Source organism: Delphinapterus leucas, chromosome 11 (assembly GCF_059928025.1).
Source record: "Delphinapterus leucas isolate spDelLeu-1000000601 "Yukka" chromosome 11, BTC_Dleu_Yukka2, whole genome shotgun sequence".
Taxonomy (NCBI): domain Eukaryota; kingdom Metazoa; phylum Chordata; class Mammalia; order Artiodactyla; family Monodontidae; genus Delphinapterus; species Delphinapterus leucas.
The window spans coordinates 43,930,291-43,949,166 of NC_143139.1; the positions used below are offsets into that span (position 1 = coordinate 43,930,291).

The following is an 18,876-nucleotide window of genomic DNA, read 5'->3' on the forward strand; positions in this document are numbered from 1 at the left end:
CCAGTAAGTCCCTAGGCCTCAGTCTCTCTCCCTTACTCTACCAGCCTCACCACCATCCATGCTGCCCCAAGAGCCTTAACTACAAACAGATTCCAGACAGGAGAAGCTGAAAGGATCTCCTTTCACCCCGACTGTTGGCCAGGGCCTTCCACAGCACCTGCCAAGGCCAGCAGGTAAAGTGGGAGGGTTAGGGCATGGAGAAAGGGTGGATTCAGACCAGAATGCTCTTTTTTTTTTTTGCGGTACGTGGGCCTCTCACTGCTGTGGCCTCTCCCGTTGCGGAGCACAGGTTCCGGACGCGCAGGCTCGGCGGCCATGGCTCACGGGCCCAGCCGCTCCGCGGCATGCGGGATCCTCCCGTACCGGGTCACAAACCCGCGTCCCCTGCATCGGCAGGCGGACCCTCAACCACTGCGCCACCAGGGAAGCCCCCAGACCAGAATGCTCTTTGCACCTGAATCACAACCCCAGACTTAAGGGAAGAATCTGAGTCTTGAGAGAAGGAGGTGTCCTTAGCCTGGGGAAAACAAATCGGAGGCACCTGGGTTTGGGTTTAACGGAAGTGAGGAACCTGGAGGCAAACATGGGCAGATTCTCTCAAGTAGTGTCAAGCAGTGTGGAGCCCATTGTGGCAGGGAGGTGTCTGGTCTTAGGATGTGCAGTCTGGAACTCTGGCCTTGCTCCTGCGGAGCCTCCTGAGTGTGAATTCAATCCATGGTGGATGGATGGAAAGGAGCTGGGAAGTCCCCTGGTGGCAGCAGTTAGGAGAGGGTGAGAAGTTGGCTGGGTGGGCAACAGCCAAGCTGTCTCATCAGCGGCCCCGCCCCCTACCTTGGCCTCCCAGGGTTGGGATGCGGGGAGGGGCTGTGAGTGATTGGAAAGACAGATACAGAGCTGTTACCGGGGCGGGAAGATGAGCTGCGCAGGAATGTGGAGAAAGTGGCACAGACCAGAGCCCTGGAGATAATCGGGGGAGAGAGGAATCGGGTCTGGTGAGCTAGAAGTTTCCAGAGTTAGGGGCGCCCGGCGCCGGGCGCGGGCGCCGGCGGGCGGGCCTTCTGGGGTAGGGGGCGGGCAGCTGTGTCGTCAGGAGCGGGGCGGCCCCGCGGCGGCCGCGTCTGCCTGGCCCGTCCTCTCCAGCCCACCTCGGGCTCCAGCTCCCGCGCCGGCGCTCCAGCTCCGACCGCGCGCCCTCCGCAGGCAAGGTAGAGACCCCCGCGAGCCCCCTGCCGCCTCCCGCCCTCCCGCACCGGAGCAGGCCGGGGCGGGGGCCGCGGGAGGGGACGCTCCACGGGCTAGGGTAGGGCTGCGGGGCCGAGAAGGAGGAAGCGTGACAGCTGGAGCGGGTAGCTAGAAGGGTTTGCGCCAGGAGCGGGGGGCAGCGGGAGGGCTGGCCCAGAACCCCGTAAGCAGTGTTTCCCTCAGACCTTGCCCTCCATCTGTCCCGATGATTCGGACAGATGCTGAAGCTGGCTCCTGGGGACCCGAGTCGGAGGAAAGTCCATTTTGGAACCTGCACAGCGCTGCACGGGTGGAGAAGGGTTCTTGTTTGGCCTCCTGGTCCCCAACTTCGCACCCCTCTCCTTTCCACACCTGTCACCGGGAAGTTTCTGAAACTACCTGGGTCTGAATCCTACTTTTCACCTTTCAGTGGGGGAAATGAGCTTTACTGAGGAAGAAATGCAAATATTGCTGGGCATCTCCTCAATGTCTTAACCATAGGAGCCCACATCCCCCAAGCGTGCCAACATCGTAACTTCCTCCTGTACTGCACAATGACACCCACCCACACACACACAAACACCACCCCCTTAATCAGGCAACACTACCATCTGCGATGTTTGTGGAGGCTTAACAAATATTAAGGCTTCAAGCCAAATGATTCCCTCTCAGGGGCCACTGACTGGTAGCAGGGATGGGCAGGAAGGAAGAGACCCTCCCTCAGCCTTCAGAAACAGGAGGAGGATGTAAGCCCTGGTGTGGTTAAGGGATTCAGAAGTCCAGGTAATCAGGTCTGGGCCCTCAAAAGGGAGTGCCTGCCCCTTGGGGATCCTTGCTGGGTCAGCCTGAGTGTTCTGGGGGCATAGCTGATTCTTGGGTAATGGTAAACCTACATGACTTGGAATGTGAGCAATGAGTGTTGTTGTGAAAAAGGAAACTTTAAATGTTAGCACTGGCTTTGGAAATCATAGTTATCTCTCAGTTACCAGCAATTTTAGTATTTAATGTTTAAAATAAGATCTAGAAGACCAGAGACACTAAGATTTAATGGAATGGACTAAGGACACTATGTCTAGAGTCTGGGTGTGACCCTGAGAGAGTGGCTCTCTCTCTGGGCCTCAGTTTCTTCCTCTGTAAAATAAGACAGTTTGTGCCTCCCAGCTCTGAGGACGTTCTAGGATTCTCTGCCTCCAAGTCAACTTCTTACTTTCTCACCCCAAGTTGGTAGGGGCAGGCAGGGAAACCAGAGGAGGGAGGGGAAGGGTGAGTCACAAATAGCTGGCCGTTGGGCAGCAGACCCCACCCTCCCAGCCCTAGCCTTGGTCTGGACTAGCCTAGGTTACAGCCTCAGGGCTGGGATGGAGCAGGACAAAATTGGACTTGTTCCAGATCTTTAAGGCCCTGCACAACTGAAAAAATCCCAGGAGCCTTTATGTCCAAGGTCCCAGCCCAGGGGTGTCCTTGGATCCTGATAGTCTAGTTTCTATAGCCACCTCCTCACCCTCCCAGAGGCAAACTGCAGGATCCTGATATTACATGCCTGTGCCTGAGACATGACACAAGTGGGAAGGTATACAACTTGGGGTTCACTGCTGCTGGGAGTCCCTAGAATTTATGCCATCCTGGGTCCAAGGCATCATTTTTCCTAATCTCCAGATATGTTTCTCTAGGTACCACCCTTGTATAATAATAATAATAATAATAGCTAATGTTTCCTGAGTTCTTTCTCTGTGCCATGCAGTTTGCTAAGTATATTGCATGTATTACCTTATTTAACCCCCCCACGGTGACTGATTTCTCCAGGTAACCATTTTACTGATAAGAAAACAGGTTCAGGGAGATGAAATAACTCACCCAAGAGCTAGAATTCTTTTTTCTTCTTTTTGGCCATGCTGCGTGGCATGTGGAATCTTAGTTCCCTGACCAGTGATCGAACCCACACCCCTTGCATTGGAAGCGCGGAGTCTTAACCACTGGAACGCCAGGGAAGTCCCAAGAGCTAGAATTCTAATCCAAGCCTATCTAATTCAAAAGTCCATTCTTTTAACTTCTACTATATACTACATGTAAGACCGGGGGGCTTGTGAAAAGACAGGCAAGAGAGAAGTATTCTGTCTTCTCTCCTGTTTGTCTCTTGTTTGCTCTCTCCCTGTCACTTTCTCTCTCAGATTCCATTTCCTAGAACCTTGGAGCCATCTAAGAATCCCCAGGGGTAATCAGAGAGGCTAATTAAGCCTTACAGACCCCATTAGCCATAAGACTATTATGTATTCATTAGATCTGTTGGCAGGAGAAGTTAGATTATAGTCATTGAAAGGACCAGATGGATGGAGTCCTTTCTCCACAATATTAGTGTCTCAGAACCCCCTTCTAAGTGTTCCCAGAGAGCCTCCAGAACAGGAATGCTATACATGGAGGTGAGTGGCAGAGATGTCCCAAGGGCAGAGATTACAGAGAAGTTTCTTGCACCATCAGAAAAAAAATTCTAGTAGACCCTAACTGCCTCTTTAAGCCTGCTCCAACCACCCTAAATAAGTGGGCGGAGGGGAGACAGAAGGTCAGGGCCTTGGATGGAGTACCACAATAAGTGCTTTTTAGCATCATTCATTCATTTAACAAATATTAATTTAGCACCTACTATATGTGCCCCACATTGTCTCATGTTCCCCTCACTGTCCAGATGGATACTCTGGCATCCCATTTAACTGCGTTTGGATTAAGAGTCCCCATATATGACTCCCTAGCTTTATACAACTATTTGTACAACCAATATGGAGCACTTATAACATGATGGGCATTAGGTATTGGGGATACAGTGGTGAATAAGACTGATAAGTTCCTGCCCTGTGGAACTTACATTTTGGTAGGAAAAGACAAACAGTAAACAAAGAAGCAAATAAATGGGCAAGATAATCTCCAGTTGTGATAAATTCTATGAAGGAAACAAAGGAGGGTGCTACGCAAAGGAGGGGGGCTACCTTAGGACAGAATGATCAGGGAAGGTCTCTTGGAGGAGCTGACATTTCAGCTTAGGCAAGAAGTCAGCTCTGCCAAGAGTGGGGAAGGGTGGTCCAGGCCGACAGAGCAGTAAGTCTCATGGCCCTGAGCAGGGAAAAACTTGGCATGCTTGAGGAACAGAAAGGAGGGTAGTGAGACTAGAAGGCAGTGTGTGAAGGGGAGAGTGGAACAAGAGGAGGACAGAGAGGCGGTGGGGGAGGGGGTTGCACCACGAAGTTCTTGGGTTGGAGCCTTGGCTCCTCCACTTGTCACCTGCCTTGGGAAGTCCCAACCTCTCTGAGCTCCCGTTTCTTCATCTGTAGAATGGCTATACCAATAATTCCCTATCTCATAGAATGTGATTTTACTTGTTAATACAATAACTACCATTCCTTGTAGGCCCTCTATATGCCAGGTGTTATACTAGGTACTTTCCATACATTATTTGACTTAATCCTCACAACTATGAAAGATAGGTATCATTCTGCCATTTTATAGCTGTACTTTGCCCAAGTCACACAATGGTAACACAGCTAAGAATGGAGCCCAGATATGACTAACCCGTTTTGTTTGACTCCAAAGTGGTGTTGTAGTATGCTAATGTAAGATATTGTTATTGCTGTTACTGAATCCGCAAGGCAAGTTGCCCTCTGCAGCTTGGCCCCTGGGTCAGTGGTCAGCATGCGCCACGTGATGGCTCCTCCTTGGTCCCTGGGTCCCATAGCTGAAAGTTGGGGCTCCCTAAACACTGCTAACCTAGCAGGGTGGAAGGAAGGCTCCCGCACTCAGCACAACCCTCCTGGAGCTGAGAAGCCCGGCAGATGCTCAGAGCCTTCTTCCCCTACCTTCTCCCCAGTCCCTCGTGCCTGGGCCCCGCCCTTCCCCAGTGGAGCGCTGCGGGACGCAGACGAGGCGGGGCCGGGGCTGGGGACCCGGCTAGAGCTGGTTCTGTGTCGCGCGCGTCAGGAGCGCTAGAGGTCGTTGCGGGGCGTGGGTGGCTCTGGGAGCGGTAGCTGAGCGGGCCTGGGGACCGGGGCTGGAGGCGGAGCAAGATGGGGTAGTGGCCCGGGAGGCGTGCCGCCATCTCAGTGAGAACCGCCGGAGGGCCGGGTCTGCGGGATGCGAAGGGAGATGGGACAGAGCTTAGGCCCGGCAGAGACTACAGAGATTGGGGGTGGAGGGAGAAAAGGTAGGAGCAGGCGAGGGACACACTCCCAGAGACGTGTGTATAGCCTGGGAAAGAGGGGTGGGGGGCAGGGAGGTGAGGGATGGTCAGAGATGAATCAAGACAGGCTGGGGAAGAAATCAGAGAGCTGGAGAAGGATACAGAAACGTTGGAGAGAAAGTCAGGGATGAGTCAGAGAAACAGAGACAGCGGACGGACACTGTCAGGGAGAGATAGAGACACAGAGGAGAGGAACACAGGGAAAGGAAGAGACTTAGGGAGGGACTCAGAGACAAGAAAAGAACAGAAATAGTAGTAGGAGTGGAAAATGAACAGAGTATACAGAAGCAAAGAGACCCAGACAGCTGACCAGTCCTGCCACATGCTCTTGTCATCTTCCTCCAGAGCTACCCTTGGAAGCAGAGTTCCAGGAGCCAGAAGTACTACTACCAAGCTGTCTTCGTGTCCATCCTTAAGAAAAAAAAGAAAGATGGCCAAGGAGAGGGGCCTAATAAGCCCCAGTGATTTTGCCCAGCTGCAAAAATACATGGAATGTGAGTCTTCCTCTCAGTCATTCAGTCCTGGGGACCTTACCCTTAGACAATACCTCCTCCTCTTCATTCCCCCAAGTTCCCCCTCTTTTCCCCAGTGGCCTTGAGACGGGATGCTCCTGAGATATGCCTGGCTGGGAGCAAGAGGCGAGGGAAATAGGAAGATGCCCGTGGTCTTAGCTCTCTACCCACCTTCTCTGAATCTTGACTGCCTGCACCACATCTCAGAGAAGAGAGATAAAGAGGGCAACCACCTTGGAGGACACGAAATGTTTTTCTCTCTGTACTTCTGTGTTTCTTCTTGGAATTTCTTTTTCATCTCACTGGAATCTTCTTTCCCGTTGGATGTCTGGGTGGGACTGTGGCAGAGGGCAGGGAGAGCTGAACCAAACTCATGCTCTCTTCACCTCCTAGACTCCACCAGAAAGGTCAGTGATGTCCTAAAGCTCTTTGAGGATGGTGAAATGGCTGAATATCTCCAAGGAGATGTGAGTGGCAGCTGGGAAATCCTCTCCTTCACCAACTCCTCCCACCTTTGTTTTTGCTACTCCATCGGGATGCCCAACTTCCAGGGGTTATTCTGGGCCCAACCCTTGCTATCCTCTCTCCCCAGCATCCATTGTTACTGCAACTATTGCTTTAGGACAAAACAAGAGATTCTAGTAACTCAGGACTTAGCCCAATAAACCATACTCCTGCCTTGGGTGCTTCTCAACTCTGCACTTATTGTCACTCTCCCCACCACTCCCAATTCAGTCCCCAACTCCCATCCTGCAGATCTCCCCAGGGTAATGCTTGCTCTCATCATAGGCCATTGGGTACGAAGGATTCCAGCAATTCCTGAAAATCTATCTGGAAGTGGATAATGTTCCCAGTCCCCTAAGCCTGGCACTGTTTCAATCCTTCCAGACTAGTTACTGCTTAGAAGAGACTGTAAAAGAAGGTATGGTCACGTAGGTGGGACTGCGCTGGGCCTCCTGAGGAAAAGTGAAATTAAGTGTGGGTTTTGGGGTGAGAGTGGAATTGAGTCACATGTTGGGGGCAGGGTGGTGGGAGGGAGAGGTAGAGGGTAGCCAGGCTTGCCTAGGAGCCAGAGGGAGGAAAGTTAAAGGGAAGAGTTGGAACAAAGGAAAAGAGAAGAGCCAGACTGGAGGGAGCCCCAACCTCAGATCTGCTGTACTTTCTGTAACCAGATGTGGTGTGTCTCAGTGATGTCTCCTGCTACTTTTCCCTTCTGGAGGGTGGCCGGCCAGAAGACAAGCTAGAGTGTGAGTTACCATTCTGGACTGGGAGAGGGAAGGAAAGGTGAAGGGAGAGAGGGTATTCCCCAGCCTTCCTTCCCTCATTTTTTCAGGATTCCTAAAGGCTGACAGGCCAGACAAAGGTGGGGCCAGAGAATGGACCCATTTCCTCTGTTTCCCCAGACTCCTTATACCTAACGCCATCCACCATAGTCACCCTAGTTCCCACGTCTTGTATATTTTCACGTGGAGGACCCGGGATGGGATGTGGGAGGTGTGTACTGTCTCGCCTATCAGGTTCACCAAGGGTGGAATCCAGACCTGTTTCCCCTCCCTTTTTGTGTCCCATCTCAGTCCCAGCCCCAAGTCCTGGGCTCTTCATCCAAAAAGTCTCTCCTTATCTCTTTGTTTCCCCTGTATTCTGTTATGAATTCTTTGGGTATCCCTCACAAACTGACCCTGGCCCCCTAAAACACCCCACAGTCACCTTCAAGCTGTACGACACGGACAGAAATGGGATCCTGGACAGCTCAGTGAGTTGGGGGACCTGTATGCTGTGCAAGGGAATATGTGTCCATTTGTCTGTGCCCCCCGTCACAACTCTTCCAGGATCTTAAGAAGCAGAGGAAGCTAGAGGGAGAAGCTGAGTCCTCTAGGACTAAATCTGGGAGTAGGTCCCAAGCTCTTGACCCCTAAAAGAGGATGCTGGAGGCACGACTTGGAGGCTCCCTTGCAAACACAGACACATAGACATTCATTTACTTGGCAGAGACACCTGAGAATGAGAGGGGGTCTGTGGGTGGAACTCAGGAACCCTGATTTCTAGAGGAGGGTTTGGATGGTGGTAGTGAGGCAGGATATGGCTGTGGCTCTTACCCTCTCGGCCCTCAGGAAGTGGACAAAATCATCATACAGATGATGCGAGTGGCTGAATACCTGGATTGGGAGGTGTCTGAGCTGAGGCCGGTAAGGCAATTCTTCCTGCATGTCCCTTGTTGTACCTGCTCCCTAGTGAGACCTTTATCTACCTCCCCCCATCTCTGACAGGCAGCCTGGTGCCCTTGGCTAGGATGGCTAGGCTGGCTGTCCTAGGGGACAGTGGAGAAGTGTCAGATCTGAGGGGTTACTCACACCAGAAGTCCACCTCCCCATATTCTCTGCTCAGATTCTCCAGGAGATGATGAAAGAGATTGACTATGATGGCAGTGGCTCTGTCTCCCTAGCTGAGTGGCTCCGGGCTGGGGCCACCACCGTGCCACTGCTAGTGCTACTGGGTCTGGAGATGGTGAGTAAGAGAGACTTGTGAGGATGGGCAAAACAGTTGCCTTGGGTTGTACTTGCCAGAGGTTGGCACTCTAAGGGCTTAGACATTCCCCATTATCTGCTGTGCCCTCCCAGACCCTGAAGGACAATGGGCAGCACATGTGGAGACCCAAGAGGTTCCCCCGACCAGTCTACTGCAACCTGTGCGAGTCAAGCATTGGTCTTGGCAAACAGGGGCTGAGCTGTAACCGTGAGTGTAACCTGGGAGTGTGGGAACAGGGGGGCAGCCCAGCTATCTGTGGGAACACAGCACTGAACTTAGAGAGACCTGGCTTTGAATCCTGGGCTCTGCCAGTGACTGGTTATGTGACCTTGGGAGAGCCACATAACTTCTTTAAGTCTTAGTTTCTTCAACTGAGAATGAGGTAATTGTGAGCTTTAAATAAGTTGATGCAAGAAAAGTGCTCCATGTACTGCATGTACATACTATTAAGTCTGCAATAAAACTTAGCTATTATTATTGTTGTTGTTATTGTTGCTGTTGTATCTGGGCCTCCTTTACATCATCCAGCCCAGTTCCTGACACATGAATGGAGTGGGGTTGGGCATGCAGTAGCAATTGCTCTTTTAGGGGGAAGAGTGAGCAAAAGGCACAGGTCTTGGAGGTGAGCCCCCAGCCCAAACGTGAGTTCTGTACTACACCCTCATAGCAAGGGGTTATATGCCATGTTTCAGTGAGTGATGCTGTCTCACCTCCAGGTAAGGAAGAAATAGGGGGAGGGGCTGCAGCTAAGCCTCTGACCTTCTTCACTTTTGCCCAGTCTGTAAATACGTCGTTCACGACCAGTGTGCCATGAAGGCCCAGCCCTGCGAAGTCAGCACCTATGCCAAGTCTCGGAAGGACATTGGTGTGAGTGACCCCACGCCCACCGGATCACCACCCCCGTCCTGGCCCTGGTCCTGGCTCTTGGCCCATTGCTGCCCTCAGGCCTTCCCCGAGTCCCTGCTCAGACCCTCTCAGACAAGAGTTTGCCTTTCTCCCCAAGGTCCAATCACATGTGTGGGTGCGAGGAGGCTGTGAATCTGGACGCTGCGACCGCTGTCAGAAAAAGATCCGGATCTACCACAGTCTGGTTGGGCTGCATTGTGTGTGGTGCCACCTAGAGGTCAGTCCGGGAGCTATCCCTCCAGCCTTGCTTTGGGCCCCTCCCTAAGCTGCCCTCTCCGGCGGCGCCCTCGCGCACATCTCCCTTACAGACTTGGTTGCCCTACTCCCAAGGGCTCTCTTTCGGTGGCAGACCCCAAGCTGAGAGGTGACGGGGTTCCCTCCACAATCTCTCCGTGCCTGCCTTGTCTTTCAGATCCATGACGACTGCCTGCCAGCCATGGGCCATGAGTGTGACTGTGGGCTGCTCCGCGATCACATCCTGCGTCCGTCTTCCATCTATCCCAGCGTCCTTGTGAGATCCCTGGACAGCGGCTGGGAGGGGACAGGAATGCTTCCCCAATTCACACACGCACACAATGCCATTTAGAGCAGAGAGCCTATATTTTTGGATTCAAGTCAGACTCTCATCTGTTTATGGATTCACACAATCCAGTTTTCCTTCCTTCTGCCTCCTTCCCTTCCTAGGCCTCTGGACAGGAGCGTAAAATTAGCAAAACAAACCAGAAGACCGTGGATGATTTAAATTTGAGCACCTCTGAGGCACTGCGGGTACAGGGCTGAGAGGCTTGGGCTTCATGGTGGGGACCTCATGGGAGGGAATGAAGTGGGGAACCTGGGGACTGGTTCCTGCTCCCTGGGGGAGGGGAAAGCCACCTGGGGGGAATGCCAGCCCTCTGCTCCTGTCTCCGGGACCCATCTTAACTCTGACAAAATCCTGCTTTCCTTATCCTTGTTTTCTTCCCTCAATGCAGATTGACCCTGTTTCTAACACCCACCCACTTCTGGTCTTTGTCAACCCCAAGAGTGGTGGGAAGCAAGGGGAGAGGTGAGAAGAGCTCTACTAGGTCTTGTAAAGTAGAGAGGGAGGATGGACAGGGGTTGGGTATCTGTGTGTATGCAGGGGACATACCTTGAGGACATCAAGAGAGTGGAGTACAGGGACTTCCCTGGCGGTCCAATGGTTAGGACTCCATGCTTCCACTGCAGGGGGCGGGGGTTCCATCCCTGGTGGGGAAACTAAGATCCTGCATGCTGCGCGGCACGGCCAAAAAAAAAAAGAGAGAGAGAGAGAGAGAGTGGAGTACAGAATATCCATGCCGTGCCCTGCCATGAGCTTTCCTTTTTCCCCACACAGGGTGCTTTGGAAATTCCAGTATCTACTAAACCCTCGACAGGTGTTCAACCTCCTAAAGGATGGTCCCGAGCCAGGGTGAGTATAGGTTAGTGGCTGTATCGCAGGGTTTGTGTGTGTGTGCCTATCTGTGTATGTTGGAAGAGAGCAGGAAAGAGTGCCTGTTGGGAGGGGAGGGCCAGGGGAGGCCCAAGAAACCAGACTTCAGAATGCTGCTTTTGCTGGGTATCCCTACCTCTGAATTCTCCAGCTCATCTCTGTTCTGCTCTCAAAGAATGGAGATACCAATCTCTCCCTCACCACTAAGGAGTGGCTATAAGATTCCCCCATTTTACTTTTTCTCTACCCTTAATAGAAACAAGTCGTTTGACAAAGGGGAAGGGTGTTATAAGGAACGAGAGACAAGAAGTACTTACTCTGCCTGTCCAAGAGTTGGGTAGCCTCAGTCCAGTTATCCTTCGTCATCTTCTCTCTCACCTTTTGTCTCAGGCTCCGATTCTTCAGAGATGTTCCTGATTACCGGGTTTTGGTGTGTGGAGGAGATGGCACAGTAGGCTGGATTCTAGAGACCATTGGTCAGTGCAGGGAGCGGCTCCGGGCTGGGCCCAGGGGCAGTGGCCTTCCAGAGCTAACTCCCTTCATCCATCTCCTTACCTGCCTCCACAGACAAAGCCAACTTGCCTTTTGTGCCTCCTGTTGCTGTGTTGCCCCTGGGCACTGGAAATGATCTGGCTCGTTGCCTAAGATGGGGAGGAGGTAAGTGGTTAGAAATTGTTTTCCTGGGGAATGGGGGAGTTGGGTAGGTAGAGAAGGCATTTAGGCATCTGGTGAAGAAAAAGCCTTGGTGGAAAAGAGAGGCACAGATGGCGGGGGGGGGGGGTGTCCCAAAGTGGATTGTCCCAAAGGAAGAGAGCTCTGGAAGAAGCAAAGACCTGAAGGGTCAAGGATGACAGTCTGAACCTAGAAGGGTCAAGGGTGACAGTCCTCTTCCCTATAAACCTAAAAATATCCTTCTGTTTCTCCCAAGTCTTAGGGCTCAGAATCAAAGAATATGGGGGTAGAGAGGACAATGTGGGAATAAGGAAGGTTGTATAAGAGCTAAGCCAGATGCTAAGTGATGGAGCTAGCAGGGAGCTTGGCCATGATTCATTCATTTATCCAACCAATTACAGTTGACCCTTGAACAGCATGGTCTTGAACTGCGCCGGTCCACTTATTGAGGATATTTTTCAGTAGTAAATACTATAGGACTACACAGTCCATGGTTGGTTGAATCTGCAGATGTGGAGAAACAGTGGATACGGAGGGCCAACTATAAGTTATACACAGATTAACCCCCATGTTATTCAAGGGTCAGCTGTAATCAGGGGTCATTCATTCATTCATAATTCTTCCCATGTCTATTGCAACAGTCTCTTAGCTGCTCTCCCATTTCTAGTCTCTTTTTCCCTTCAAAGAGAAAGTTTGAGAGATGTAATTGGTAGATAAAGAGGTCAGTGTGGGGCAGATTGAAATTGTCCTGGAATTGAGGAAGTTGTCTTGGAATTGAGGCTCTTGGATTCAGAGTCCAGCTCTGAGATCTTACAGGAGATTATGGAATAGGAGGCTGCTAAGGAGAGTACAAAGTATTCTAGGTGGAAGAAGTTGTGTAAGGCCAGAGGAGTCACCAAACAACATGGTGGTGAATTTTGGAAAGCGAGTTGTTCACTGTGACTGGGACATAGGGTGCACAGTGGGCAATGAGAAGAGGGAGGACTGAATTGAGCAGGGTCCAGAAAATGGAGGGTCATGAATGCTGTAGTGAGGAGTTTTTAACTTCATCCTGCCAGAGTTTGAAAACTGACAGCCCACAGAAATGATGTGTAGTGTTTTGTATTGTTTGTCTTGCAGTGTTTTGAATTTTTTTGACCTTGCTTATTTCTAAGAAGTGGGTCATGTATCCTTCAATTCACCACAATCCTCTTACCTCCCTTCCAGTCATTCACTTTACGTTTCTAGCCTCTGAGGCATTTGAATGTGCAATCCCTGAACCATGGGGAGCTCTGGAACTCATGAAAGATGTAACTAAAAGAAAAAATAGGTGTGTGTGTGTGTGCATATATAATACTTTATATATATAAATTATAGTTTGTATATAATAAAAATTACTTTTTATATAAAATATTATTCCAGAAAGGAGAAATATCTCTGCATAATATAATTTAAATCTTGTATGTAAACATATGACCATTTGCGGGGGAGGCATGCTTAAATCCTCAACATCTGACTTTGTTTTCATTAACAGTATTAGACACTTTGAAATCATGAACTTTGAGTCTTCACTTTTTTTTTTTTTTTTTTTTTTGCGGTACGCGGGCCTCTCACTGTTGTGGCCTCTCCCATTGCGGAGCACAGGCTCCGGACGCGCAGGCTCAGCAGCCATGGCTCACGGGCCCAGCCGCTCCGCGGCATGTGGGATCCTCCCGGACCGGGTCACGAACCCACGTCTCCTGCATCATCAGGCGGACCCCCAACCACTGCGCCACCGGGGAAGCCCTGAGTCTTCACTTTGTGTTTTGCAAATGAGACTCTCATAGCAGTTTCTGCTAATTCCATCTGAATCATGAAAATAATGATATAAATACAGCACTAATGAAAACTTGTGTTGATATTGAAAAAAATCCTAAGATTCAAAGGGGGATTGATGGAAGGAATACTGCTATGGGAGCTCTGTGGAGGATGGATTGGAAGAAGAAGGCAGGACCTCGATTGCAATAGTCTAGTCAAGAGATGATGAGCACAAAAGCAAAGGCAGCACCAGTGGAGTCACGGGGTAGAAGCCACAATACTTGGTAACTAATGGATTGTGGAGGAAGAGGTAAAGACAAGTCTAAGACATTTTCTAGGTTTGTGGACTGAGCAAATGGGGATACCATTTATTAAAATAGGGAACATAGGGCTTCCCTGGTGGCGCAGTGGTTAAGAATCTGCCTGCCAATGCAGGGGACACAGGTTCGATCCCTGGTCCGGGAAGATCCCACATGCTGCAGAGCAACTAAGCCCGTTCACCACAACTACAGAGCCTGCGCTCTAGAGCCCGTGAGACACAACTACTGAGCCCACGTGTCACAACTACTGAAGCCTGTGGGCCTAGAGCCCATGCTCCACAACAAGAGAAGCCACCGCAATGAGAAGCTGATGCACTGCAACGAAGAGTAGCTCTCGCTTGCCACAACTAGAGAAAGCCGGCATGCAGCAAAGAAGACCCAACTCAGCCAAAAATAAATTAAATAAATAATTTTTTTTAAAAAATAGGGAATATAGGAGGAGGACCAGTTTAAGGAAGAAAGATAGATTTGGTTTTGGATGTATTGAGTTAAGGTATTAGTGGAGCACCTAGGTGGAGATGTGTGGTGGGTAGTCAGAAATTTATGTTAGGAATTTAGGAGAGAAGTCAGGGCTGAAGGTATGTGTTTGAGAGTCAACTTCTAGGAGGTAATTGACATCCTCAGAGTAGATGAGTTACCCAGGGAAAGAGGTAAGAAGAGAAAGTGGATAAGGACAGCCAGATCCTGGTAAACACCCTATTTAAGGGTTGAACAGAAGAAGATGAATTATTAAAGGAGTCTGTATTAGTGTCCTCTTGCTGCTGTAACAAATCACCATGGTGCCTTAAAACAACACGAATGTATTATCTTAACAGTTCTTGAGGGCACAAATCCAAAATCATTTCCACTGCGCTAAAATCAAGATGTTGGCAGGGCTGTATTTTTTCTAGAGGTTCTAGGGGAGAATCCCATGCCTTGTCTTTTCCAGTTACTGCAGGCTGCCTATATTCCTTGGCTTATATCCCCCGCTTCCAACCAGCAATGTTATCCTTCCAAGCTCTGCTGCCGTTGTCAAATCTCCTTCCATGACTCTTCTTTCTTGTAGCCTTCTTTCACTTATTAGGAGCCCTGTGATTACATAGGGCCCAGCCAGATAATCCAGGATAATCTCATCTTAAAATCCTTAATCACATCTGCCAAGTCTCTTTCGCCATTTAAGGCAACATATGCACAGATTCTGGAGATTAGGTTGTGCACACCTCTGAAAGGCCGTTGTTTTGAGAAAAAACAGAACAGGTCCTCTGTAACTTTAGTGGTATTTTAGAGGCTGAGTGAGGAGTTTCATGTGTTAAAATGAGAGCTAAAGATATACTATTGGTTTTGGCAGGAATCACTGGCAATCTTTGCCAAAAGAGTTTCAGCAGGGTGGTATTGAGAAAGGCAAATTATAGTGGGTTAAACCATTGATGGAATGTGAGGAAGTGAAGACTTTTTTCTTTTCTTTTCTTTTCTTTTTTTTGCTGCACCACGTGGAATGTGGGATTTTAGTTCCCCAGCCAGGAATTGAATCCGTGCCCCCTGCAGTGGAAGCGTGGAGTCTTAACCACTGGACCTCCAGGGAATTCCCTAACTAGTCCCATATTGGTAGACATTTGGGTAGCATTCAGTTTTTTTATTACACACCATACTGCAGTCTATCTCTGCACACAGATGTGAGAATTTCTCTAGAAGAGATTTCTAGGAGTGGAATTGCTGGCTCAAAGTATAAATATTTTACTAGTTATTTTATTTTTAAAAAATTACACAAGTAATGCATCAGTACATTTTCACCGTGGAAGGTTTTAAAAAGTAAAATGTGTGAGTCTTCACATACAGGTTTCCTCTTCCCTACCCCCTCACCAAATTCCACGTTCCTCCCCAGAGATAACTGTTTCCTATTTGCACTCATTTTCCTGTTTTCACACACACACATAACTTTTAAACAGACATAAATGGGATCATACTACACACATTGTCCTGGGACTTCTTTTTTCACTGAATATGTCTTGGAGAACTTTCCATGATACTACATAGAGATTTCATTCTGATTTCAATAGCTGCACATTATTTCATAGCATGGATTTGGCATAATTTATATAACCTTCCCCTCCTGGTGGACATTTAGATTGTTTCCAGTTTTTTCCTGTTTTACAGAGTACCTCAGCAAAAATCCTTATACATCCATCTCTGTGGATTTTTGTTTCTGTAGGAGAAATTCCTAAAAGTGGAATTGCTGTGTCGGAGAATATGTTTTGATAAAATTTGATAACGTTTTGGTAAAAGTTGCCAAACTGTCTTCCAAAAATGAAATACCAATTTATGCTCCAACTAACAGCAAATGAGAGTGCCAGTTTATTAATAATCCCATTAGCGTTTGGCTTTCTCAGCCTCTTCATAGTCTGTCAATCTGATAGGCACAAAAAGTCAACTAATTTACAATTTTAATTTACAATTCTTTTAACTATTAGTAATATTGAGCATCTTTGATATGAATATTGGCCATTTGTATTTCTTCTGTGATTGGCTTGAGTTATTTGCCATTTTTCTCCTGACTTTTAAAAAACATTTATTTATTTATTTGGCTGCCTCCAGTCTTCATTGCGGCACATGGGATCTTTCCTCTCAGCGCTCGTTGCAGCGTGCGGACTTCTCTCTAGTTGTAGCCTGCGGGTTTTCTCTCTCTTGCTGTGGTGCATGGGTTCAAGACCACGTGGACTCTGTAGTTGAGGTGCACGAGCTCAGTAGCTGTGTGCGGGCTTAGTTGCCCCATGGCATGTGGGATCTTAGTTCCCAGACCAGAGGTTGAACCCGTGTCCCCTGCATTGGAAGGCAGGTTCTTTACCACTGGACCACCAGGGAAGTCCCTAATTTTTTTTTTAAATGATATTATTATTTTTTTATTAAATTTATTTATTTTTGGCTGCGTTGGGTCTTTGTTGCTGCACGTGGGCTTTCTCTAGTTGTGGCAAGCAGGGGCCACTCTTCATTGCGGTGCGCGGGCTTCTCATTGCGGTGGCTTCTCTTGTTGCAGAGAACAGGCTCTAGGCGCATGGGCTTCAGTAGTTGTGGCACGTGGGCTCAGTAGTTGTGGCTCACAGGCTCTACAGTGCAGGCTCAGTAGTTGTGGTGCACGGGCTTAGTTGCTCCGCGGCATGTGGGATCTTGCCGAACCAGGGCTCGAACCCATGCCCCCTGCATTGGCAGGCAGATTCTTAACCACTGCGCCACCAGGGAAGTCCCCCTGACTTTGTAAATATAGTGATTTGTAAGCACTTTTTGAATGTTGGAGAAGTTAGTCTGTTATGTGTGCTGCAGATATTTTTTCCCAGTTTGTCTTTTATTTAGGTGTGTGTTTATTTAACTGTACAGAAGTTGTTTGTTTGCTTGGTTAGGTCTTTTTATTTATTTATTTGTCAGAACTATTTCAGTTTATTTTGTGGCAATTTTGAAAATTCCAAATATATTTGCTTTACTTCTGTTTGATTTCAGAAGTTTTTAATTTTCATATAATTGTATTTCTCAGTCTTTTTCTTGTTTGGCTCTGAGTTTTGTACTATGCTTTAGAAAGGCTTTTTCCGCTCAAAGATTATGAAACATCCACTCATGTTTTCTGCTAGTACAAATTCTGCTTACATTTAAATTCTTTGACCCATCTTGAATTTATTTTAGTGTAAGGGGTGACTTCTACATCCAGTACCATTTACTGAATAATCTATCTTTCCCCATTTATTTAAAATGTCATGATATACTAAATTCCCATATATACTTGAGTCTATTTCTGGGCACTCTGTTCTTTACTATTGAACTTTTTATTCCAGTCACTGTGCCAGTTATTACCCTGTTTTGATACCCTTGCTCTATACTGTGTTCTATCTGGTAGAATGGGGAGAGGAAGCATCAGAGAAAGAGAGAGATTATTCCCATTCATCACTTATCTTTTTCAGCACTTTTCATTTTCCCGGCTATTTTCTTTACTCTTCCAAATGAACTTTGGCATTATTGTTAGATGCGCATACACATTGGGAACTTTCACCCTCCATGACAGTGACAGTGTGGAGAAAAGGGTCAGTAAGAGTCTGATCTTAAGATTGGTCCATGGGAGCCATGACTGAACACCCTGCCGTTTCACTGCTTAGGGCTTGGAGGATCTGCAGAACCAGGGCAGAGTATCCCTGGGAATCTGTGGATCTGGGAGCTGAGAGGAGGTCCATTTGGGACCCAGGGTTCAGTGTTAACCTGTCTTCATACCATCCTTAGGGTATGAGGGACAGAATCTGGGGAAGATCCTCAAGGATTTAGAGACGAGTAAGGTGGTACACATGGATCGATGGTCTGTGGAGGTGATACCCCAACAAACTGAAGAAAAGAGTGACCCAGTCCCCTTTCAAATCATCAATAACTACTTCTCCATTGGTGTGGTCAGTGGAGTGGGGCATGGGGGGGACGGGAGGAAGTGGGGGTTAAGCAGGCAGAGGCTGGAGGAGGGCAGAAAAGGAAGGTAGAGGGTAAAGGAGCTGCGACACAGGGAAATCAGAAGTGGGCACAGTGGTATGAGTTGCAAGAAAAGAATGTGGAACGAAAAAAAAAAAAACAGAATGTGGGACGTATCACTCCCAAACTGGAGAGTTAAAGAGAGAGAGGGTTCTGTGCTGATGAATGAGGCAGCCTCTGATCTCATATGCCCTGGACTCCCCAGGATGCCTCTATTGCTCACCGATTTCACATCATGCGGGAGAAATATCCTGAGAAGTTCAACAGCAGGTGAGGGAGAGGGGGCGGGTGTGGGCATACACAGTAGCAGGGACCACGTGGTGGCCAAGTTTGACTCAGTGCTTAGACGGGCAGTGACACCTCTAGGAAGCCCCTCAACCAAGCTTCCCTGTTCCCCACGGGACTGCAGTTGGGAGGTTGATGCCCTTCCCTGTCACTTAGCCCACCTGTGCCAGCACTGTGTAATTTGTCCCCTCCCTCCTGGGCCTGGTGTGGGGCCGACACAGAATGAAGAACAAGCTATGGTACTTCGAATTTGCCACTTCTGAATCCATCTTCTCAACGTGCAAAAAGCTGGAGGAATCTTTGACAGTTGAGGTGGGTGTGTTGAGAGCCAACCCCACATCCTTTTTAGCCCCTTATATCTTACTTTCTCCCTCCACAGGAGCCCTCAGGAACTTCTCATATTCTTGAACCTATACTTTGACCTCCCTGCTCTCTAATCCCGATTTCCCAAGTTCTTAAGATACACCAGTCCCTACTTCCCTCCACCTCTTGCAAACCTCCAAATCCTAGTCTTCC

At 48.9% G+C, this 18,876-nt stretch overlaps 1 protein-coding gene across 7 annotated transcripts in view; it reads left to right on the top strand.

Moving 5' to 3' along the window:
* DGKA (diacylglycerol kinase alpha) overlaps positions 1-18,876 on the top strand; it is a 27,209-nt gene continuing 8,333 nt past the window's right edge. For 2 of the 7 annotated variants that reach the window (XM_089920837.1, XM_089920838.1), the window contains exons 1-20: positions 1,087-1,205; positions 5,789-5,937; positions 6,349-6,422; positions 6,745-6,877; positions 7,128-7,202; positions 7,659-7,708; positions 8,067-8,141; positions 8,341-8,460; positions 8,574-8,688; positions 9,260-9,348; positions 9,485-9,604; positions 9,800-9,898; positions 10,072-10,155; positions 10,359-10,432; positions 10,742-10,816; positions 11,228-11,313; positions 11,405-11,494; positions 17,842-18,002; positions 18,281-18,345; positions 18,582-18,672. In XM_089920837.1, coding sequence (XP_089776963.1) covers positions 5,874-5,937; positions 6,349-6,422; positions 6,745-6,877; positions 7,128-7,202; positions 7,659-7,708; positions 8,067-8,141; positions 8,341-8,460; positions 8,574-8,688; positions 9,260-9,348; positions 9,485-9,604; positions 9,800-9,898; positions 10,072-10,155; positions 10,359-10,432; positions 10,742-10,816; positions 11,228-11,313; positions 11,405-11,494; positions 17,842-18,002; positions 18,281-18,345; positions 18,582-18,672 — 1,740 coding nt within the window. In that variant the 5' untranslated portion in view covers positions 1,087-1,205; positions 5,789-5,873. Of the gene's footprint in view, positions 174-892; positions 993-1,083; positions 1,206-5,788; positions 5,938-6,348; positions 6,423-6,744; positions 6,878-7,127; positions 7,203-7,658; positions 7,709-8,066; positions 8,142-8,340; positions 8,461-8,573; positions 8,689-9,259; positions 9,349-9,484; positions 9,605-9,799; positions 9,899-10,071; positions 10,156-10,358; positions 10,433-10,741; positions 10,817-11,227; positions 11,314-11,404; positions 11,495-17,841; positions 18,003-18,280; positions 18,346-18,581; positions 18,673-18,876 lie in introns of those variants that run through there. The other 5 variants (XM_022571896.2, XM_089920836.1, XM_089920839.1 and 2 more) reach the window with 5 other exon arrangements.